The 25,623-nt window shown below is 37.8% G+C and overlaps 1 protein-coding gene across 1 annotated transcript in view; it reads left to right on the forward strand.

Moving 5' to 3' along the window:
* Positions 1–19,065, forward strand: part of UBR7 (ubiquitin protein ligase E3 component n-recognin 7) — a 34,528-nt gene extending 15,463 nt beyond the window's left edge. Inside the window, exons 9-11 of the mRNA XM_007472567.3 lie at positions 2,764–2,926; positions 4,175–4,236; positions 16,860–19,065. Of these exons, the coding sequence (XP_007472629.1) occupies positions 2,764–2,926; positions 4,175–4,236; positions 16,860–16,952 (318 nt within the window). The 3' untranslated portion in view covers positions 16,953–19,065. The remainder of the gene's footprint in view (positions 1–2,763; positions 2,927–4,174; positions 4,237–16,859) is intronic.
* Positions 19,066–25,623: the final 6,558 nt, after the last annotated feature.

Below are 25,623 nucleotides of genomic sequence, written 5' to 3' on the forward strand. Positions count from 1 at the left end.
TATAATCCATTCTCTTTGCCCAAATTCTTCCAGATTCACACTAATTCTGAGGTAGTTAGTAAGATCCATTGGTTTAGCATAACCCTTTGGTTATACTAAAAACTCTTAGACTTTTAAATAGCTTCTGTGGTTTCAAGTGACCTACAAGGTAAGAAAATAAAATATTTCTCCTTAACCATAGGAGTTTAGATTTCTTTCTTTTTTTATTGTCATACAAAACACACTTCCATACTGGTCATTGTTGTAAGAGCAAAGTCACATATAACCGAAATCCCAAAATAAAACCAAAAATGCACTGATGTGAAAGATGACTCCTACAGTTCTTTCTCTGGAGGTGGATAGCATTCCCTGTCATAAGTCTTTTAGGATTGTCCCAGATCATTGTATTGTTGAGAGTAATCAAGTTTTCTCAGATAATCAGTGTCTGGTATTGTTGTTATTGTGTATAGTGTTTTACCAGTTCTACTTATTTCACTCTGCTTCAGTTTCTGTAGATCTTTCTAGCTTTCTCCAAAATCATCTTATCATTTCTAATAGCATGATAGTATTGTTCAGCCATTCTCCAGTTGATGGACATCCCCTCAATTTCCAATTCTTTCCCACCACGAAAAGAGCTGCTATATTTTTATATGAATAGGTACTTTCCCCTTTCTTTTTTAAATTATCTCTTTGGGATACACACCCAGTAGTGGCATTACGGGATCAAAGGGTATGCACAGTTTTATACCCTTTGTGTATAAAATAGCCCGTCAGAATGGTTGGATAAGTTCACAATTTCACCAATAATGCATTAATGTCCCAATTTTGCCACATCTCCAATATTTACCATTTTCCTATACTGCCATATTGGCCAATATGATAGGTGTGAAGTGGTATTTCAGCCTTGTTTTAATTTGCATTTCTCTCATCAAGAGTGATTTTGAACATTTTTTCATATTATTAATAGCTTTGATTTCTTCATCTGAAAATATCCTTCGACCGTTTTTCAATTGGAGAACTTATGGCTTATATTGTTACAAATTTAACTTAGTCCTTTGTAAATTTGAGAAAATAGACCTTTATCAGAGACATTTGTTATAATTTTTTTTTCAGTTTCCCTTCTAATCTTGGTTAGTTTTGTGTATATAAAAGCTTTTTAATTTAACATAATCAAAATTACTCATTTTACATCTATAATGCTCTATATCTTATTTAGTTATAAATTCTTCCCTTCTCCACTGATCTGCCAGGTAAACAATTCTGTTGTTCCCCTATTTTTGTTATGGTATCACTCTTTATATCTAAATCATATAATCATTTTGACCTTTTGGTATAGAGTGTGAACTATTGGTCTATACCTAGCTTCTGCCATACCATTTTCCAATTTTCCCAGCAGTTTTTGATAAAGAGTGAGTTCTTATTCCAAATGCTAGGATCTTTGGGTTTGTCAAGCACTAGGTTGCTACGGTCATATACCCCTGTATATTATGTATCTAGTCTATTCCATTGATCTACCATTCTATTCCTTAGCCAGTACCAGATTGTTTTTGATGATTGTTGCTTTTTATAGTACAGTTTGAGATCTGGAACTGGTGCTCCTTCCATTAGTTCCCTTGATATTCTTGCCTTTTGTTCTTCCAAATGAATTTTGTTATTTTTTTCTAATTCTATAAAATAATTATTTGGTAGTTTGATGGGTATGACACTGAGTAAACAAATTAATTTAGGTTAGAATTGTCATTTTTATTATATTAGCTCAGCCTCCCCGTGAGCAATTAATATTTTTCTAATTGTTTAGATTGGTTTTTATTTGTGTGAAAAGTGTTTTGTACTTGTGTTCATATAGTTGCTTGTTTGCCTTGGCAAGTAAATTCCTAAGTATTTTATATTGTTTAGAGTGATTTTAAATGGCATTTCTCTTTCTCTTGCTGCTGGACTTTGTTGGTAATAATAGAAATGCTGATGGTTTATGTGGATTTATTTTGCATCCTGCAACTTTACTAAAGTTATTAAGTATTTCAACTAGTTTTTTAGTTGATTCTCTAGGATTCTTGTATACCATCATATCATCTGCAAAGAGTGATAGTTTAGTTTCCTCATTGCCTACTTTATTTCCTTTAATTTCTTTTTCTTTCCTTATCACTAAAGTTGACATTTCTAATACAATATTAATAATGGTGATAATGGATATCCTTGCTTCACCACTGATCTTATTGGGAAGGCTTCTTACTTAATCCCATTGCAAGATGATACTTGCTGAAGATTTTAGCTATATAGTACTTATCTTTATTTTATTTTATTAATTTTTTTTAACTCTTACCTTCCATCTTGGAATCAGTACTGTGTATTGGCTCCAAGGCAGAAGAGTGGTAAGGGCTAGGCAATGGGGGTCAAGTGACTTGCCCAGTGTCACACAGCTGGGAAGTGTCTGAGTTCAGATTTGAACCTAGGACCTCTTTGATTAGGGCCCTGGACCTGGAGTCAGGAAGACCTGAGTTCAAATCCAGATTGATGTTTCCTAGCTGTATGATCTTGGGCAAGTCACTTAACCTTTATGTCTGACAAAAAGATCCAGTGGAGAAGGAGATGGCAAACTACTCCATTATTCTTATGGAGAAAGTCCCATGGATAGCTATGGCCCATGGTCATGAAGAATACGACTGAACAACAAAAATCCTCAACGTCTTGTTGACTTAAACTCTCATCAAATATTGATTTTTAAATTTTTCATGAGATTGAACTTTAAGAATAGTAAATTCTAATGAAATAATTTTATTTTTAAAGAAAATGTATGCAGATCTAGAAGTCCTGTTTCTGACAGATGAATATGATACAGTCCTGGCTTATGAGAACAAAGGCAAAAGTGACCAGGGAACAGATAGGAGAGACCCTTTAATGGATACCCTTAACAGCATGAATAGAGTTCAGCAAGTGGAACTTATTTGTGGTAAGTATTATTTCAAGGTTGGAATTTGGGGATATTTTATAAGGCACATTTCATCATATAAACTGACCTATACAGAGGCCAATATGGTAGATGTCATTAAAAAGACAAGGGTTTTTTTTCCTCTTGTTTACTTAATTGAATGTAAAAAGATTTTTTTAACATTAATTTTTTAAAAATTTGAGTACCAAATCCTCTTTCCCCTCCTTCCTTGAGAAGGCAAGCGATTTTTTATAGATTGCACATCAGTGGTACAAATGTTCATGCAAAATCTATTATTAGCGCTATTAGCCTTCTTATAAAAGAAAGCACAGACAAAAAGATAAGTTGAAAAAATACGTTTCATTCTGCAATCAGGCTTCATCAATTCTTTTTCAGAAATATATAGCATTTTTCATCATAAATCCCTTGGAATTGTCTTGGATCATTATGTTACTTAGAATAGTTAAGTCATTCACAGTTGGTCATTGTACAGTATTGCTCTCACTGTGTACAGTGTTCTAATGGTTCTGTTCGCTTTGTAAGTCTTTCTAAGTTTTTCTTAGAAGTAATGAAAAATGTAATAGAAAACCATTTCTTCCATTTCTTTTTTAATTTCCTAAAATAATTTTTGACTAACACTACACAAGTCACATCTCCAACTTATGATTATTTTTCAGTGTGTTCCTGGTAAAAAAAAAATCCCTTTTGTTAAGAATTTTTAAAAATAGAATTAGAATTTCTAGCTGGAAATGAAATTTTTCCTGTCTCTTTGACTTTATTTCTTCCTAGCCCTCTTTTATCCAAAACTTCAAGAAATTCTACAAGGATTCTACTTTTCCCACAAAATTTCTAGAACAACTTGTCTTCTACCAAAACTCCAGCCTTTCATATTCTTGAAGAGAGCTTGCATTTTTTGCTTTTTGCTTTTTTTTTTAACCCTTACCTTCCATAAATAGTGTGTATTGGTTCTTAGGCAGGAGTGGTAAGGGCTAGGCAATGGGGATTAATTGACTTGCCCAAGGTCACACAGCTAGGGAGTGTCTAAGGTCATATTTGAACCCAGGACCTCTTGTCTCTGGGCCTGGTTCTCAGTCCAGCTGTCCCCTAAGATGATATTCAGAATAAACTTCTAGATTTTATCTAAGAGAAATAATTCTAGCCTTAAAATGCTAGGCAAGCCTATTCAAACAGTAAAAAGAAAGGTTTTATTTTATAACAGATGCATTTTCACTGAAATTAACTTGAATGTTTGTGTGTTTTTTCATCTAGAATATAATGATTTAAAGACTGAACTTAAAGACTATCTCAGGAGATTTGCTGATGAAGGAACGGTAAGATGAGTTTCAGCTTTTTAAAACTTGGAAATGGCTTATTTTCTTTGAAAATTTGCATAATCAGTTGTACCATTCATTGTAAGTTGAAGTCTGATGTGTTTCTGGGTTGATAAAAATCAAGGTCAATTAATTAGAAAGGAAATATTTAACTAAAAACTAGGATATAAAAGAATTTTCTTCTTTGTAAGAGTCTTATCCCATTTGTCTTAGTATATATTTAAATGTAGCAGTCCACACCTGTTTATGATCAAGGGAAACAGTTAAAATGTAAAGATTGCCTTAGGAGAGCTTATGCTCAGTCCTGCACATGGCAAGTAAAGCCTTTGACCCTTGATCCCAGCGTCCCCCAGCTTTAGGTGGGAAATTAGGTGTCTTTGAGCTCACCTGGCTGAGACAAACCACACCTATACCTTGTCATAATTTACAATTACCCAATGGCAATCCACTATGTACTCATCAATATGTATTGTGTACATTTGCATCTCAATAATAATAAATAGGAGCTCCACCAAGAGCCATCTCTCTCTTTACCTTATCACCCCTCACCTATCTCTGTCTTTCCTGGGGCTTGGCCTCTGGCCAAGCTTAACTTTAACTTCCTCTATCTCTCTGAAAGACCTTTCCTCCTCAATCTCTTATCCTCAAGTGGTTCCTGCTTAGAGTACAAGCTCTAAGGAACTGGTGATTTCTTTCTTGATCTCCTCTCCTCAAGCCGGACTGATCCGGACCTGCAGCCCAGGCTGTAAAGGATCCTGGCTTTTCTTTCAGCTAGTCTCCATGTTCATTGCTTACTCCCGTATGTTAGTTTGAAGCTACTTAACTGGTCCAGGTCCTAGTGAAGGCTAAGTAGCTGAGCTTATTCTGTGGAGTTCATTTGTTAAATATTACGTGTGTATCTGCCTGCTTCTCACCCATCTCCTTGGCTCCAATCCTTCCCTCAAGGTCAACCTTCTATCTTTCCTTTCGTGGGAGGGCTGTGGGCCAGCCCGCCCCCCACTATATTAAAGTATGACACTGGTACTCTTAGCCTAACTGATATGACATAGGAGAAACAGATTTTTCTAGGGATCCCTAAGCTTTTAACTGGCAACTTTTTGGAATAGGCTGAAATCTTTCAAAATAGCTAAGATTCTCCTTTTCCTGGAAATACAAAATTTCCTTGCTGGACACATAATTCCCTCTTCATAGTTTTATGATGCTTTCACATATCACTTCTTCACCCTTCAAAAGTCTGGGACATTCTGCTTTTGTTGTTTACCTTCATAATATTAGCACATTTTGGCTTGTACCCATAACCCAGGTATGGGAAACAGATTCCTCTGTTATCCCATTAACAATTTCATTATGTTTGAATTCCTGAGTACACCACAAGACCTGATATTTTAGCATTCCTTTGACTGAATGGGGCTTCCTATTAACCTTTGACACCTTGCATTATGTCCAACTTTCCTATTCTAATTATTCCCTTTATTTCTTGAGATAAAATGCTAGGGTAAGAATTCTTAATAATAACACTGAAACTAACCAGAAAAAACCCATTCCATCTCTTCTTTTTTTTTCTTTGTAAGCTCAGTAATCAATAAACATTTATTAAGCACTTACTATGTGTCAGGTATGGTGTTATAAATATTGATCCTTTTAGCAATAATTTATAAAAAAAAATTTTAAATCTTGATTTAATTTGTTTGGTTTAGATATTACACATTTTTAGAAATTAAGGTAACAAGTGTCATTTGGGCATCAATTATTATTTGTAGAAAAATTATTAAGAGTTAGAATTTAATTTTGCATAAAACTGGGTACTTGTGTAAGGTTTTCCAAAATACTCTCCTTAAAACAGCAGGAATCTTGAAGGATTATGTATCAGAAATTTTTCTCAGGAGTTCTTAAATCCTTTATTTTTTTGTTACGGACTCCTTTGGGGTCCTGGCAAAACCTCTGGACCCCATCTCAGAATATTGTATTTAAATCAACATAATAAAATACATAGAATTACAAAGCATATCAATTATATTGAAAGTTATCCAAAAATTTTTTTAAATTCATAGACCTTAGATTAAGAACTCCCTAGAGTTTTCTTAGAAGCAAAAGGGTGAGAGTAGGCTGAGCTTTCTTTGCATAACTTCCAGGGTCAAATTTACAAACATTTATTAATACTTACTACATACTAGGCACTGTACTAAACATCAAGATTCCAAGTATCATGTAGCAAGCTTCATTCTCAACCAACAGGTTGGTCATATATCATACCTTAGGATAAGACCAGAGTGAATCTGTCTTCTGCCATGGTTTAATTTCTTGAACTGGAATTTTTATGACCAAATATAAATACAGAAAAGAAATGCATCCCTTTTCCTAGAAATCTTGGGGAGTAAGCATTATTCTAGAGGATAAGAGTTGTTACAGGGGGTGTGGTGGTGGGGGGGGAGGTGTTAACCTTTTAGATGCCAGAAAACTTTTGAAATAGATTAAAAACTTTCTAAATTGTTAATAAGCACCCCTGCATTTAAAAAAAAAGTTTTTTTCAAATCTTTATCTTCCTTCTTAGATCAATATTGTGCATTGGTTCCAAGGCGGAAGAGTGGTATGGGCTAAGCATTGGGGATAAATGGCTTACCCAAGGTCACATAGCTAAGAAGTGCTTAAGGCTAAATTTGAACCCTGGACATCCTGTCTCTGGGCCTGGCTCTCAATCCACTACAATACTTAGCTGCCCTGAGATTTTCTACCCACCCCACCCTTTTAAAAGGTAAAGGATTAACAAACTCTGTGGCCCTGTTGGACTGACCCTCCCACCTGGCTGGGAGGAAAGGGCAGGTTGATGTTCTCTTTCTGTGAACAGAGATCCACCTTTTCCTGTTATGAAATAATGAGGGAGGAGTTGAGATCTCTTAAGTCTCCTCAGGCTGACTGTTTATCAATCAGGGAGTCTTAGGATGTCCAGGGGAAGGACTGAGTGACAAACTCTTATTTTCCTCACAAGGGGTATATAAAGAGCCACTGAGGTGGATTTCACTCTCTTGGGCACCTTTGAATTGTGGAGGGAGTCAGCTGATTAGTTTAAGATGTATTGAGCATTCAATTAATAAATTATTTTAAAAATAAGAAATCCTGCCTCTAGAGAATTTCAGTCATTATACCTGGAATACCTGCTAAGAGAGACTCAGAAATGTCACTGTTCTTATAGACCTGTAGGGTTTTTTTACTAAGCATAAATAGCCTTTTCTGCATTGTCACAATTTCAATTGAAAACTATATTCTTCAGTAGACATGCATGATTTAATAGGGAGGAAATATCTTAGCATAGTAGAAAAATTTAAAGTCAGAAAATCTGGGTTGAAGTCCTGGTCTTCCATGGATGATTTATGTCCCTCTGAGTTTTCTCATCTATAAAATGGACATAATAGTACTACTAATAATAATAATTACCTGCCTTATAGGATTGTTGTATATTTTCATTTAGGTGTGATGGATTAAAAAGTGTTTTGTAAACTTCTGAATGCTATCTAAACACTATCTTCTATTGTCAAATTGCATTTGCTCATGAAGATCACATGATTTTTCATTTATCAGTTGGGGGCTGTTGACTAGAAAAAACAGAACTATTAAATAGTCAAAATCACTCTTTAATCAAGGGAAAAGGGGTTAGCGCTACTAATATGACAAACAGAGCTGTTTCCCAAGACGGCACAGAGTCAAGATGCCCTGGTCACTGACCCCTGGGAGTGCCACCGACTCAGGATGGACTCCGAGGAACAAAAGAACTTAGGGAACCTATATACCACCCTAGATGGCCTGGGGGCTTGGAGAGGGACAGTTGATTGACTTTACAATGGTGAGAAAGGAAAATGAGAAGTTCCAGACAGGAATAATAGTGAGGGGCTGATGCCCCACAATGGACACAAAAGGGAAAGACTCAGCCCAGGGCTGGGTCACCTTGGTCATGGACCTTAGCCTAGGGGAAGAAACCATTGGGACAAAAGGGATGCTTAATATTGGATGGGATTAGCTGTTCCCACCCAAACTACCAGGAAGTTCACTGTCTGGTGAAGAGGGACCTTCCCTGAGGGGGAAACCTCTCCTATGACAAGGTCAAAACCTGGGATTTCTACCCTCAAACTAAATAAACTTGGATCTCTAGATTTCCGTGTTGACAGGGCCAAAGATAGAGGCCTCAGATTTTAAAAATTACAGACCATGAAAATGTGGTCTGGGCACTCTAATTTAGGAAGATACAAAATATAGCACTGTTAAACAATTTTAGAGGAAATAATTTGCACAGCTGACCTTGCTGAGCCTTCATGTCATAAAAGAGAATTGAACTAATGTGCTGATTCTTCAGCATTTTACTCTGTCCTTTTTGTATCACATGCAAATGGCTGGCTTATCTTTTAAGTTTAATTCCTTTTTTTTTTTTTTGGCTGCTGCCCTTTATGTCACTAAAGGAAGTTTGCCTATCCATTGTTATATGATGAATTCTGTACAACTCTTAATTCCATTCTGCTTCTTTTATGTATGCATGCAAAGACATATTATATGGAGTGAATTCTAAGATACAATCATAGCTCAGTTCTGCTGCTTATATGTACACTGCTGGACAGGTTACAGTATTCTATAGTACCTGTTGTGGCTTATTTCATTGGTGTACTATTAGAGAAGAATACCAATTTCATAGTTCTCTTTTGGAGCCCCATTTTTATGATTCTAAATGTATCTGAGGTTTGGTGCCATGCTGCTAATCTCTTACATTCTTCCTCTTTCTCTCTTCTTTCTTACTTTTGCTCTCTGTTTGCTTCTCCCCTCTTTTTTCTTTTTTTAAAAAAAAAAAGACTAAAGCCAGTTTGGGATGAATTGGAAGACAGGAGCAGGTAGCCCAATAAGTAGGCTTGATCTCTAGATTATGAGGAAAGTTAAAATTTAATACTGTTTTGAGGACATGTATTATTTGGGTATTCCATTTCAGAAGTGAAGATTCTTGTGCAACCCTTATTTATCTATGTTATCCTATAAATCCAGTTCTTGGCTATAATAAAAGGTACTGCTGTGAATATTATTTTAAGTATGAGAACTTCCTCTCTGCCCTTTACCTCCTTTGGGTATGTGCTGAATGGTGGTGCCATCCCACAAAAGGATATATACCTTTACCTAAAGTGGAGGGGTTGCATCTAAAGTAAAGTCTTGGGGGCAACTGGGTGGCTCAATGGGTTGAGAGGCAGGCCTAGAGACAGGAGGTTCTGGGTTCTAATCTGGCCTCAGATACTTCCTAGCTGTGTGACCCTGGGCAAGTCACTTGACCCCCATTGCCTAGTCCTTACCACTCTTCTGCTTTGGAACTAATACACAGTATTGATTCTAAGACAGAAGGTAAGGGCTTAAAAATAGAGTCCTTTATCTAAATTTTTTGACATTGTCTGTATCCCAGGAGAGTACTGGACTACCCATTCACTTTGCAGCATATTTTGATTATATAAAATTGAAAATCATCTGCACTAACAAAATAAATACAATTAGAATCAGAAAGAAAAATATTAACTGAGAAAAAAATCTTCAGCAAATTTATCTGACAAAAGTCCAACATCCAAGATATATAAAGAATTAATTCAAATATTAAATAAGACCTCTTCACCAATAAATAAGGATTAAAGAATATGAACAGGCAGTTGTCAAATGAGGAAATATGCAAGTTATAAACAACCATGTGAAAGATGCTCCACATCATTAATAATAAAATAACTAGGTTCCCTATCACCCCCATCAAGTTGTGTGATATGGAAGAAGAAAATAGTAATTATTGGAGGGGAGTTGTATAGAGACAGACATATAAATTAATGCACTGTTTGTAAAATTGAATTATTCTAACCACTCCGGGAAACAATTTAGAACTGTACAGCCAAAGTAAATAAACTTGAGCATGAAGGGACTCACCATTTAGCATATGCCAGGAGGTTAAAGACAGAGTGGGAAGGACCCACATCCACAATAGTATTCAGAGCAGTGCTTTTTTGTTGTAGCAAAGAATTGGAAAACAAACTAGGTGGCTTTTTTTTTTTTAATCCTTTACCTTCTGTCTTAGAATAAATACTAAATAAATAATAAAAATCTCTAGGCCTGACTCAATCCACTGAGCCACCCAGCTGCCCCCATGGGTGTCTTTTGACTGAGGAATGTAATAGGATTTTGTTGTACCATAAGTAATGATGAATATGATAGATTCAGAGAAATAACTGACTCAGAGTGAAATAAGAATCAGAATAATTTATATAATGGTTACACTAATGACAGGAAAAGAAAAAGACTTTGAATGACTTAAAACTCTGACCAAACAGCCGATCTTGACTTCAAAGATTTGTGATTAGTTACCTTCCACCTCTTGGCAGAGAAGTAGAGGGATAGAACAAGATGTACAATCAGTTGGTCTTGTTTTGCTTGACTCTGCATTTATTATAAAAGAGTGTATAGTTGGAGCTAGTGAGGAGGTGGATTGATAGGTAAAGACATAGGGAAAGAAAGAACATCGATAAAACATTTTTAGATGAACAGAAGGAAACAAAATAAGTGCAGACAAGGACACACAGACAATTTGTTAAACTTGACATTTCTTTTTAAAAAGCAAACGAATAATTTTTAATCTTTTTAAATCTTGAAATATTAGTGTTTGTTGATGATCAATAAGTTCACAATAAAAATAAATATTTCTTTTTAAAGAAATGCAATAGGAGATATTCTTGGAAAGATGGCCATGTCAAGTACCTCTCCCCTCAACACACCAAATAATAAAAGGTGAAAGCTCCAAAATGCAAGAAACAACAATAGAAGGAAGAAAAATGAAAGAACTTGTAATAGTAATTCTTAATGGAAAAATTAAGGCCTCCACAGCCCCTAGTTCTGGCACTACAGTCCCCATTTTTCCCTAATTCCCACAGTTGTCTACTGAACTTGCATACTCCTGAGGCTGTATCAGTTTTAGGAAATTTTTGTAATTTTTAAAAATCCTCCCTGGAGTATCCTATTTGTGCTGGGTATTTCCGCTCTGGGAAAGTACTCACCCTCCATGAGTAGCATTTTCAGGAATTTGGTTTTATAGCGCTCGGGGAGGAAACCAGCTTCCACATTGTTTAGGCCATCAGAGTAGCCCTAAGGCTTATGAAAAAGTGTATTACTTGGGAAATGATTTTGGAGGAGGGGAAAGACCAGAAATACAGTACTGAAAAAGAATACCATCTTTCTAGAAAAATTGCTCAGAAAAATAGTGGAAGCAGATTGTAAAGTACAGCTCAAGAGAATACATAGAACACTGACTGAAACCTCAAATTTAATTTAGTCAGATTTCAGATCTGTAAATAACAAGGGGAAAAAATAACAAATTCCAAGAAGAATGAATCAGAATAATACAACATTGCCCAGTGATTACAAGAAATCAAAGGTTAAAAAAAAATGAAATTTGAGATTTCTATAGAGCAAGGGAAGTTGCTTGTCCCCAGAAATAACATTCTATGGTTCACAGGATTTAAACATCCAACAAATTAATTGAATGTTCAATAAGAGGGAAGAATTTAAAACATTCATTCAAAAGAACCCAGAGGTGAACAGGTATTTAATGTAAATTGACCTGGCAGGAGAAAATTAAGAAATGAAATGGTTTTGTTTTGTTTTGTTTTTCATAAGGCTAGGACTAAACAAGATCATGAATGTGTTGGGTGAGAATGTCTTTGTTATTTGATTCTCAGTAGAAAAAAAGAAACTTTTCCCTTTTTTTTTTTTAAATCCTTACCTTCCATCTTAGAATCAATTCTGTGTATTGGTTCTGTGGCAGAAGAATATTAAGGTCCAGGCAATGGGGGTTAAATTGGCTTGCCCAGAGTCACATAGCTAGGAAGTTTCTTCATCTAGATTTGAACCCAGGACCTCCCATCTCCAGGCCTGGCTCTATCCACTGAGCCACCTAGCTGTCCCACAAAAAAATTAAATTTTCACTATCTTGGTGACCATGAGAAGACACAGGGAGTGGAGCACTTGTAAACTAAAGAATCCTTGGATTAAACAGCATTTACAGGAACAATCAGGACAATAGGCAGAAGGCATAAATTAATAGTTGAGGCAAAAAAAAAACCTCATCCTTTCATTAGTAAACCAATGTCAATGGTCAGATAATACAAAGGAACATCTTTTGGTTGTGAAGAGGATACAAAGCAGGTAGAGAAGAGGGTCAAGGGACCAGATAGTAGTGACCAGGAAGGGCTTGAGAGGAAAGGTGGATAAGCAACTTTGTGTTTTTCTCCTGCCCTTTATATGGTGGCCAAATAAGGGCAGAGCCTTGTGAGAAAGGTTATTGAGGGGAGGAAAAGGAGTTTGGTTATAGACAGCAGGCAAGAAAGAATGTGGCAGCACCTCAGTCATCCCATAAAGGTGGGAATGGCAGAAATAAGCAACCAACTCTGCAGGCATGGCTTGGATAATCCAAGGGATAAAGTTTAGTAAGAAAAGGTTGCGCATCTTTTTACTAGCATTCACTGAGGATGGAAAATAATTAGAACCCTGGTGTAAGAACACGGGTTGGAGAGAGTTGAAGAAGGGGTCGTATAGGAAGGACAATGAAGTCAGTAGGGATAAGTGAAGGGGAGGAAGGAAAAATAGGATCTGACTTCTTGGACTGGGAGTTTAATCTGCAATTCTGTTATTATCAGTGATTTAGAACAGGGTTTCATTTGGTTATTGAATTTATAGTTTTTATTTTGAGTAGTTTCATGTCTTTTGACTATTTGAGACCATTTACTCCTTTGGGAATGGCTTATCAAAGATGTCTGATGCAAAGATTTTTTCCAGTCAGCTGCTTCCCTGCTTATCATAATTGAGTTGGTTTTGTTTATGCAAAAAAATTTCAATTTATGTGATAGAAATTATCTTCTGTAAATGAATATAATTTTTAATAATTTATAAAATATATATCTTCTGTGATTGCCTTTAAGCATTGTTTGGCTAAGATATCCTCCCCAATCATTTTTGAAAAATATCTATTCTAGTTCTTTGATGTTTTTATAGTGTAATTTTCACCCTTATCTTCTGTCTTAGCATTAATATTAAATATAGGTTCCAAGACAGAAGAGAGGTAAGGGCTAGTCAATGAGAGTTAAGTGTCTTGCCCAGGGTCACCTAGCTAGCAAAGTGTCTGAGGCCAGATATGACCCCAAGACCCCCTCCTGTCTCTAGGTCTTTCTCACCATCCACTGAGCCACTTAGGGGTGCCCCTTATACATTTTCACATATTTAGGTTATAAATATCTGTACAGTGGCATATGATTTAAGATGTTCTACACCTAATTTCTGCTGAATTTCTTTCCAGCTTGCTCAGCAGCTCTTCTTAAGTAGGAAGTTCTCCAAGTAGATATGGATAAACCTGTAGTGTACTTGGTCACAAAAGGAAAAAAAGGGGGAAATCAGTAAAGACTAATGAAGTACTGTCAGAATCTATTGTACATAAATTTATGCTAGCAAAATAGAGAACCTAAATGAATAATTACTTAAATAAACACCACTCAAATCTTCAGAACCTGAAGTTGAGATCCTAACTAATCTCAGAAAAATGAAACTGAAAAAAATTGTAAAAGAATCCACTGTGATGAAATTGAATTTATATTAGGCACATAAATATGGTTCAACCTCAGGAAAACAACATAATTGTATTAAAAACAAACACCCCAAACCACACAATTATAACAACAGATGTAGAAAATACTTTTGGCAAAAAAAAAAACTTTTTTCTTTTTTTAAAAAGCATAATCTTTGAAGGGTCATTTTAATTGACTAAAATAACTGTAGAGCTAGCAGTATTACTTGCAATGGGGAAAACATTAGAAGCTTTCTCAGGAAACATGGGTAGAACAAGGATGCCTATTGTCCCTACTGTTATTTATCATAATTTTAGAATTGCTTGTAGTAGCAATAAAACCAGAGGAATAAATTAAAGGCATAGAAATTATTGAAGAGGAGACAAAATTACCCTTATTTGCAGATGATAAGATAAGTTTACTTAGAAAACATCAGCAAAGAAATTATTTGAGAAAATTATCAGCTTCAATGAATAAGCACACAAAATTATCATCATTTCTCTGAAACAGAAACAAATCCAGAAGGATATAACAGAAAAGCAATCTCATTCAAAATAACTACAAAGTGTCTTAAAATGGCTAGAAATCAGTCTAGCAAGACACACTCAAACATGGAATTATAATTACAAAAACACAAAGGAAATAATGTCTTATGTTTGGAAAGGATATTAATTCCTCATTTTTGAGATCACTACATTTTAAGTGGAGAAGGTCTACATGAGCTTGAGAACCACTTTTGTGGCTTTTTTTCTCCCCCTGGATCTTGATGGCCTAAAAATTAATCACCAAAAGGCTACCTCTCCAGCAAACATTTTTTAAAACCTTTCATATTGATTCTAAGACTAAGTATCAGTTCTAAGGCTGAAGAGTGGTAAAGACTAAGCAATTGGTGTTAAGTGACTTGCCCAGCTAAGAAGTATTTGAGGTCAGATTTAAACCCAGAACCTCCTTTCCCCAGGACTATGACTACTGAACCATCCATCTGCCTGCAATGAATATTTTAATACTGGTAATTTTTTATATTGATACTATCTTAATTATATCAATAATTTACAAAGTTCTTTAAAAAAACAACCTAATATATTGATGATATTGTTGGGCTCTGTCTGGTAAGAGTATGGTCCCTGTTATCTCTACCCCTGAGAATAGATTCAGATGGTCTCAGCCTTTACCAGACATATGGCTAACCCCAAGTTGTATCTTTAATGGTATCTGTTAAACATTTCTCTAAGAATAGAGATTTTCCCTATGGGGAAATTTCCCTGGTGACTACATCTCTATTAGGTGCATGGATTGCTCAGGGCTAAAGGTGCCTGGTTGTCATGACTTGAATGGCTTTAGGGGCCACATATCTCAACACTGGTGCCTTCCTGGAGGAGTGAACCTAGGCTACCAGCTTGGAAGGCATTTATGCCACTATTCCATCACACTGGACCCAGAGCAAAGCCCAGCATGATGCTAAGAGCAGCTGTTGTTAAATGTTGCTCTTTGGAGTCTTCATGATACTATAATTCTGCTATTTTGGCCTTTTAATTCCGGTAGCTCCAACTATGGTGTTCTGGTGTTTTGGAAGAGTGGGAATTTTGGGTTTGGACCCCACCTCAGAAATTTACTAGCTATGTGACCCTGGACAAGTCACTGAACCTCTGATCCTGTTCTTCACCTCTAAAATGAGGATAGTATTTGTATTAATTACCTCATAGGATTGTCATTAGGAAAGTACTCAGCAAACATCAAAACACTAAATAAATTTTGTATATTTAAAAGTACATATGACAATACCAAGGAGCTTAATGAAAAAGAACTCTATCCACATCCAGAGAAAGAACTATGACTGTAGAAATGCAGAAGAAAAACATATGATCAATCACTTGGTTCGATGGGGCTATGTGTAGGATTTAAATTAATATCTAATATTCCAAGAATTATATTTTATAGAGTTTATTAATAATCACTTGAAGTAGAAGGAATAAAAAGGAAAGAGAAGTGAAAAACCCCTAATTATTTAATAAAATTAAGACCAAAGCAGTGGCTGGAAGACAAGAGAGTGAGAGGCAGGGCTACACCAAATGTATATCCTCCCTAACGCGAGGAGAGTGGGTTTCTGGGAATTGTAGTTTTTAGGGTAACAGATTCTAATTACACATTTGATTGGGGTTTGGGCTTTAAAAGATCACTTGCAAATATGAATGATATGGAAAAGAGTTTTGAATGATGGTATATATATATATATATATATAACAATAGAATTTGTCAGCTTTGGGAGGAGGGAAGGGAAAAATCATAAATTGTGTAACCATGGAAAAATATTCTAAATAAATTTAAAAAAATTTTTTTAAGTATTTACTGCCACTAATGCTAGCGAACATTTCAGTAACATAACACTTTAGGGTTTACAAAGAGCTGTACATATGTAATCTCGATTAGATCCTCACAACAACCCTGTGAAATGGTGCCAGTGCTACTGTTGTTATATTCATTTTATAGTTGAGGAAAACTAAGGTTGAAAGAGGTTAAGTGACTTGCCCCCACCAAGGTCACCCAGCCAGCAAATGTGAGGCAGGATTTGAATTCAAGTTGATCTGACTTCCAGCCTAGCTTTCTTACCCGCTGCCATCTCATTGCCTGCAAATCAGGAAAATGAGATTCAGGTCAGTTGAGTTAGTATGTGGCAGACCTAGGACTTGCATTCTGGTCCTCTGATTTCAAGTGCCAACTCTGGGCTTTCCTCACCACAAATCTGAGACATTGGCATTATGACTGAGACATGGCAAGGCCACCAAATGATGCTGGTCTGTGTTTTATCAGCTGATCAGAGTTTCTTAAGCTTGATCACCTTGGTTCTGCTTGAGGATTCAGGGTAAGGGTGCGGGAAGGCTGGGATTTTGATGTCTGAAGGGGGTATTTTTAAAACCTTATTCTCTTCTGGGGAAGAGGATAAATCTTGGCAATGTGGTTTTCCCCTTTGCTCTTTTATGACTTATATTTTCTGCTTATTTTATTGTTCACCAACAGGTTGTGAAGAGGGAGGACATTCAGCAATTCTTTGAAGAATTTCAGTCAAGAAAGAGAAGGCGATTAGATGGGATGCAATATTACTGCAGCTAGAATGGCACACATGAGCTTTTCAATTCAGACCAAATGGGAATGCTGCTGTTCGATGAATAAAGGAGGCACATTTCTAACTGTTTGGTCCCCTTTTCGCCATGCTCCTTTCCCAGAGGACTCCTCCAGCCTTCTGCTGTTACTACATGCCATTACTTTAGTGACCAGAATGCATATTCTAATTTCACTCCCAGTGACCCTCATTGTGATTCAGTTCAATGTAACTGGTTTGTTGACTCCTGTTCCCCACCCCCAGTATCAATCGTTTTTTAGGTTTTAGGGAGTTTGATTTGGTTTTAAGAAAAGGTTGCCAGAATAATAGCCCCTTTTCTGCTGCCTAGTTCTCTAAGCTGGGTATTAACCCTATTAAATTTTGGTGGTTGTTTACAAAGTGCTTTGGATTTTTGATATTATCAGGGATACTTATGAGCCTACATTGAAAACTGACCTACTTTGATATTGTCATGTTTTAGAAATGCTGTTATCAGGGTCCCAGCAAATTATGTTCTTTCTAAACCTGTGCTGAAGCAAATCTATCTCTGGCAGACTATCCTACTAGGAGTGAGCTTTGTGACCAGGGCAGCGTGTGCCCCATGTGAAAGGGGACAGACTCTATGAAAATGCATAGAGGAAAGATTTTGTGCTCATGGATGATTTTTTTTAATGTAAAAGAAAAATCGACACCCAGTTCCCTTTCAACTATGATGGCATCTCCTCTGGAAGCTGGTCAAGTTTCTTACATTTATGAAATGTGAAGTTCCAAGGGAAGCCATTTCAATTAGTAGAAAGTTCCCTCTCCCCTCTCCCACCCAGTTTTTTTGGAGCAAGAGCATTCATTGAGAAGTATGTAGCCTCGAATCAGTGCCTCCCTCTATGTGAATCAGATTCTTCCTGGAAATAGATGATGGATGTACTTTAGGACATGTTAACTGCTTTGGGTTTATTAGGCCCTATCGGCAAAACATGCTCACGTAGAGGCCACATAGGTTCAGTAGGAACTCGGTATTGGCATCCCACTGATGGCTAGTATCTTGGAGTGCAGTCAGGCATTGGGCCTAGAATGAATGGAACTCTGCCTTTTCTAATGGTTCTTGTATCAGAGACGGTGGAGGGCTAGGTCTTTGGGCTCAAAGATCATTGTGTTTTCTGAGCCTCAGGAGGGCTTGCCACACAGCCATGGTACTTCGCATTCCCTGTAAGAGCGAGTATTCTGCAGGAGGCCCAACTTGCCAAGGCTCCTTGGGTAGCCTCACCTGGGTGTTCTGACTCAGGACTAGGTAGGAAGGGCCAGGGTGACTAGTGGTTGTGGCTAGGACAGCCTTATAAAGGCCTGTGTACTTTTATTTTTCAAGTAATAGGATCATAGAATTTAGAGTTGGAAGAGACTTTTAAGTTTATCCTAAATCTAAGCATCTTATTTTACTGATAAAAGGAATTAAGGCCAGGGAAGTTAGGTGACTATGTTACAGGGTCAGAGCATAAGTAAATAGCAGAGCTGAGAATTGAACTCAGGTCCTTTGACTCCAAATTCAGTGCTCTTTCTACTAGTCTGACAGTTTGGTTTGTTTAACCCGTTGGCTAAGACTGTATCTCCATGTGTACTACTGTGGCCTAAAAGTTTGCCTCTTTTAATAAACATTTATTACAAAAGTACCAAATGTCTCTGGTTTCTGTGGTAGGGGCTGGGAATGTCGTCTAGATAATCAGAAGTTATGCCAATTCTTTCTGACTTGACTTCCCAAAAGTAACTTATTCACCTGGCAGGAACAGAAACTAGTCTATTTGTGACTGGTTGTCAACAAGAGCAATTCACTATGTGTCCTCAAGGGCTTGTTTGATGAAAAGTATGGTTCCTTCTTTAATGTTAACCAAAAAAATGCCTTTTCTACCTGTTCACAGCTCCTTTTCTGACTGACTTTTACTAGGCCACCTCTCCTTGTAGAGACTAATTTTGGTCAAGATGCAAATGTTCTCAGCGCATGTTTTCTGCAAGACAGGAATCTATTAGTTGCTTTAAAAATAAATTCTGATACTGTATGTGCATTTTTGTAGAAACTGTAACTTCTTAATTTCAATCAAGATTCTGTAAAAAATTAAATAAAACAAGTTCAGAAAAGGTCTGTGTCCTTTGTCTTCAAATGAAATTTTGCAGCTAAGCCTTCCTGTTGCAGGGGTGTGTGACAAGGAAATCACTTTAAAAGGCTGATATATATTAATTTAAGGTCGCCAAGGAATTCAGCTATGTAATTCCTTAATGAAAACTCAAGTCAGCAGTCAACCTTTTATGGAGTTTAATTACAAACAGGAGGAAGAAAGGTATTAGAGAGAGAGAGAGAGAAGGGAATAGGGCTTAAATACCCCCTCTGTTTAGGTTGGGCCAAAAGGCCCAAGCCCTTAGATAGCTGAGGCAAAGAAAAGAGATCAGTCCCTATCACTCACGTGACCAAAATGGAGAAACAGTCTCAGGGGCCTCCACCTCCAGCTTCCTTCAGAGCACAACCTCTCAGAGCAAAACCTCTCCAACAACCCAGTCCTCAGACCCCCTCTATCTTTAAGGAAACCATCCAAGTTCCCTCCCCTCAGTTCTCACATCTACCAATCACTGTCCATGTCTTCCCTGTGCCAATGGTGGCTCTAGCTTAACCCAGGACCGCCCAGAGGTCTGTGGCTTTGCACATGTCTGTTGAAGGTCATATTCTCAAATAATTAAATCTTGATCCTTTGCTGCAGCCCTTCCTAAATTCTGTTACCCTGAGTAGAGTGGAGATTGGAAGTTCCAAAACCTGGTTCTGTCATTCCAAGTATCTCTATTGTATCAATTCTAAAATCAATCATGACTCAAAGAACTTCCTGTTCTATGCTTAAGCATAGGTCAAAGCCCTTTCCATTGGTCAGCAAAGGGTTTCTGTCCTAAAGTAGTCTTAGGTAGGGAGGAGAAGGATCCTCCCTACCTAATGTTGGAAATGGGGAAATTTCCAACATTCATAAGTCTAAGAAATTTTAAGGTTTACGGGTGATGGGTCACATCAGCCTGGTACTTTATGGATTACAAAATATTCCCTTCAAAAGGATCGTTGTAGGGGGAAGTCTTTTCTCTTGTGTCCATCCACCCTAAGCTTCCCATAATATTCCCAAAGCACTAGTTCCCCATAGCCCATCCCTGCTCATTAAACTATAGTGGCTTGAAAACTCTTGTTTGTCAGCATTTAACACCTATTGTCGCCTTTTGGGCCTTATGTGTTCCTCCTCCTTCACAGTCCAGCCAAATTGGCTGCCTTCTCATACCCAGTACCCCATCTCTATGCAGAATGCACTTCCTCAACTCGTGTATTAGAATCTTCAGCTCAGGGGCCACATGCATGGTATGACTTTCCAATCCTATTATCTTTAAATTTTTTTTCTAGATTAGATGCTGATATAATTTTTAATCCTTGTCTTCTGACATTTTGCAATGATCTATGTTCTTTCCTTGCCCCTCCCCCCTCCCCAAGAGGACACGGTATTAAATAGGCTGTACATGTGTACATGCAATACATATTCCCACGTTTGTCATGTGAAAGGAGACGTCACTTCCACTAGAGGAAAAAAGCGAAGAATGGCCAACTTCAGGTGGCACTCAGACTCCAGTTCCTTCTCTGTCGCGAGTCCCTTGGAGTTGTCTTGGATCCTTGCATTGTTGGTAAGAGTTGGTCGTCCTCCTTTACAGCTATTACTGTGTCCGATGTCCCGATTCTGTTCACTTTGCATCCCTTCTTTGAGTCCAGGTTTTTTGTGATCATCTTGTTCATGATCCTTTTATTTCATATGTTGTTTTGTGTAGCCTTAGATATGCACGTCTCCCCCAGCAGAGCGATTATTTCTTGGAGACAGGAGCTTTTAATTTTTGTCTTCTAGCATGGTGTCTTGACGGTGATAAATGAGGGCTGAGAGGAAAAAAGGTCTCCCCCATTTCACAGATTCAGAATCAGTCAAGAGCTAAAGTGACTTAATGGTCAAAACTGACCAAGCCGGGATTTGAACCATGATTTCTGGAGTCCCAAGTTAAGCACTTTTTCTACTGCATCATAGTATGCAACACCCAGTTTGAGAGCTTCATGATAGGAATATCAAACCAGAGTTGTTTCAGACAAAAGGGAAAGTTACCAGTGTTGAGCCACTGTCTTCACTTTCCCATCCTGTCATGCCTGGTGGCTCAGGGTTCGAGGCGAATGTGACCTGGCTTCAGCTTTCCTAAATGGAAGCATCTCTTACCCAACTACAAGGACAAGGCAAAGCTCACAGATCTTACATATTTGTTTTCATTTACTAAAATAATTTGTTTAGGACCTAATGAGTGCTGCATTTACGCCATTACTTGTCTTAATATTCGTTGGGTTTAAGTGAGGCAGAGTTGCACAAAATTGTCTTCTTCTCTCAGAATCCATTGAAGTTCAGTAGCAAGTCAGGAGGCCTGGGATGCAAGGGGCGGCCTTGGCCCCTCCAATGTCAGGCCAAGCTCTGAGCATTCCACAGGGCCTGCTTGAGCCACTTTCATGGTTACTGGAACAAAATGGTGCTCATTCACCCATTCCACACTGGGGGAGGCTTCACACATCTCCCTCCCTCACTGGAGAGCCTGAGGCCTATCAGCTACCCTTGACTTGCTTTGGAGATGGGGATGGCACTATACATGCTACAACTTCTTGGAGCCATAGGCAAGAGTGGGGTGGCACATAGTCACCTAAGGGGCCCCTGAAAAGAACTCAGTAAACCTCACACCAGAGGTGCTGGTCTCCCTGAACACCCTGCACATTCTGTGTTTAAGAGACTAACTTAAAGGTCACAAGATCAGAGGATTTCAACTTTTTTCTATTTTTAACCCTTACCTTCTGCCTTAGAATCAATCAATGCTATGTATTGATTGATTCTAAGGCAGAAGAGTGGTAAGGGCTAGGCAATGGGGGTAAAGTGACTTGCCCAGGGTCACACAGCTAGGAAGTGTCCAAGACCTTATTTGAACCCAGGTCTTCCTGTCTCTGAGCCTGGCTCTCAATCCACTGAGCTACCCAGCTGCCCCCAGATTTCAACTCTCAAGAATTTTATAGTTGGGATGAGTCCAGGGTCCATCTAAGCCAACTTATACCTAAAAGAAACCCTCCATTTAGTACCGAACAAGTTGCCATCCAACCTCAGCTTGAAGACCTCCAATGAGGGAGATGCCATGACTTCCTGAGGCAGTCCATTCTATTTTGGGGTATAAGGATAATTTTAGGGTTGTGACCTAATCTAAATTATTTTTGGTTGCCAGGGAATATCCCAAATAAAATACCCAAGTCAGATTTTTTAAATTTATGGTGGTTTAATTAATATAGAGGGAAGGAATTAAGGAGAAGGGAGAGGGAAAAGGTGTAGGATTTCTCCTGCCTGGCCTGTGCCAGGGGGAGTTCAAAGTCCTCTGCCACAAGGTCTCTGAAGAAGATTAGAGGCTTCTAGGAGGATAAAGTTGGAAGGTAAAGGAGAAAGAATCAGCCTAAACTCCAATAGAGCTCAGAAAAGATGCCTCACCTGAACTTGGCTACTCAGCTTCCTCCAGTATGGTATCAAGGAAAACTCATCGCTAAACACAGACAATAGCCTCCACCCAAGATGCTGGAACACTCAGCACGCTCCACCAGCCACCTCTCCACCACCAAAAAGTCTGGAGAGAGGAAGTAACCTGAAATATATAGATGGTTTTTACACCACTTTCCTGCGTCTTACATGTATCAATGGTAGCTTAAGCTTGACTTAGGACAGGGGTCTGTCAGTTGTTTCTGATTTGTCATTTGCTAGCACATGTCTGTCATAGGCCATCCTCCTAAATACTTAATCCTTAAGTATGGGTGTAGACATTCCTGTTTTTGTTAGACTAAGTAGAGTGGAGTAATCTAAAGTTCACAGGGGCAACTCAGATTGTTAGGAAGTTTCTCCAGATATTCCTCTCATTTGCCAACCTTGAGTAAATTGGCAAACATTCCAACTCCATGCTTTCAATCCCATCAAACAGTAGCTGCACCTAAAGGTCTCCAAAATGGACTTAGCAGGTAACACTTTGTACTCACCAATCACCATCCTGCAATCCTGAAAAGGAGGGAACATCACTCCAACATGTCAAGACTGGGAATTTTCCTATATGACAGGGAGAACTGGGAAGCCATTTTTGGAGGAATGGTAATTCACATTTGCACAGTATGTTAAGGATTACGAAACATTTTCTTCAAAGCATCTCTTGAGTTTTTACATTTTCTGTTCATCTTCCCTACCAGCAGCCTCACTCACCACCCTAATTTGGGTGCAGATTTGTGGGACTGTAGCATTCTGCTTCCATCTCCAGCTGACTGGTAGAAAGGATTCCCTGATCTCTTGAGAACACATGAATCTTGAGCAAAAGCATGAATGAATTCTTCATCATTTTTGTGTTAGAACTCTTTGGCATTCTGGTGAAGCCTATGAACCCCTTCTCAAAATCATGTTTTTAAGTAATTGAGGAAAATTTCAGTTGAAGGTTCGTGAATATAAAGATATAATTTTTCTCTAATCTAATTTCATGAAAATTACTTGAAACCCATAGGCCCTAGATTAAGAACCCCTACTCTAAAGTGTGCATACAGAAAATGAAATGGGCACGAGGGAAATAGAGTCTCCGTAAACTCACAGAGCCTCATTCCATTTATTTCAGTGAATATTCCTAATGGAAGTATTCCTTGTTTTTGGAAGTTTTGCTTGTTATGCAGCCTGAATTTATAATATAAACCTCTATGAAGGATAAGTCAGTTGGTGTTTAAAGATAAAACAGTCCTTGCCTGCAAGGAGATTACTTTCCACTGTTGGTTGAGAGTTGAGAAGTGATTATTCCTAAGAAACTCCTAATTTAAGGCAAAGACAGGATAGATACAGAGCAAAAAATCATGGTTGTTTCTAAAATAGTTAAAATTAAAAAAGGATAAATAGAAAAACTATAGCAATAAGAATACAGAAACCTATCCTAGTTCTCACTACCCCAGTGACTGCTTTAGGTCACTAATAAGGCTTTCTTTTTCTTTTTAATTTTTTTTAAAGAAAGAGAAGAAAAAACAGTTTAGCAAAACCCGCCAGCAAATCAACAAAACCCATCATCATATGCACGGTCTAAGATGCCATTTCTGCAAAGAAGGGAGGGAGGTGCATTCTCATACCTCTTCTTTGGGACTGCCAATTTTGATCAATAAAAACATAACAATTTCCTTCTACAATGGATTTGTCAACCTTGCAAAACACAGAACCACCAAAGTAGTTAGAACAAGTGATCAGAGTCAAGGCTCTGGGATTCTGGGAACACTGTCTCCAGGAGAAAAGCACCTCAAAAGAAGATTTTCCAATGAGCTGAAGAATGGGGGGGGGGGGTCTTATATACACTATTGGGGAATACAGGACAGGAAGGACACACTAGCCTGAGGGCTGAAGTACCAGGGAGTGACTTAGGAGAGGCTAAGAAGACAAAAAGGGTACTTAAGGTTCTTCAGGGTGCTTAATGGATTCTTGATAGTCCATTGTTCAGTCTAAAACAAAGGTCAGTCTGGGACTTCCCTAATGGCAAGGTCCCAAGGGACAAGGGCACACTTGGAGGGTTCCATAAAACCAAGTTCAACAAAGTATACAAAGTGCTTTTTTCCCCCTCTCCATATTCTAGGTTCTCGACAACTCTCACTTTTCTATTTGTATCTTTAGCACTTAGCACAGTATTTTGGCACCTAGTAAATATTTAATGAATGCTTTATTCCATCTCATTAGGCCAGGGCAGTAAGGGAATTCAAGAACTCTCATTCCCATTTTACAAGTGAGGAAATAAGGCCAGAGAGAAATAACTTGTGAAGACAGGTATAAATGGATATCATTTAATGGATAACAAGGAACCTTACAATGTGAGCAATGCCTGGGATATAGACCATGTGTATTGTGTTGTTTGTCCTTTGGGGTGTTTTTTTGTTTCTTTTTATTCCTCAAGTCCATATAACAATAATCTTCAACATGTTTTCCTTAATTATAAAATCCAAACTGTCTCCTACCCTCCTTTCCCTCCCCCTTCCCAGAGATGATAAGCAATTTGATCTGGGTTATACATGTATTATCATGCAAAACGTACTCCCATATGGGTCATTGTTGTAAGAGAATACTCGAATAAAACCCAAACCTCAAAATAAAAATACAAATAAACCAAAGTTTAAAATCATATGCTTTGATTTGCATTCCAACTCCAATAGCATTTTTTGTAAGTTCTTCAGAATTGTCCCAGATCATTGTATCGCAGAGAGTAGCTGCATCCATCATGGTTGGTCCTTCCACAGTATTGCTGTCACTATGTACAGTGTTCTCCTGGTTCTGTCTATTTCGCTCTGCGTCAGTTCATGTGGGCCTTTCCAGTTTTTTCTAAGATCATCCTGTTCATCATTTCTTGTCTTGTCTTTTTTTTTAAACCCTTACCTTCTATCTTAGAATCAATAACTGTGTATTGGTTCTAAGGCAGAAGAACAGTAAGGACTAGGCAACGGGCTAAGTGGCTTGCTTAAGATCACAGTTAGGAAATGTCTGAAATTTGAATGCAGGACCTTCCATCTCTGGGCCCAACTCTCCAGCCACTGAGCCACCCAACTGCCCCTTTTCTTCATTTCTCATAGCA

Source organism: Monodelphis domestica, chromosome 1, assembly GCF_027887165.1.
Source record: "Monodelphis domestica isolate mMonDom1 chromosome 1, mMonDom1.pri, whole genome shotgun sequence".
NCBI classification, from domain to species: Eukaryota; Metazoa; Chordata; class Mammalia; order Didelphimorphia; family Didelphidae; genus Monodelphis; species Monodelphis domestica.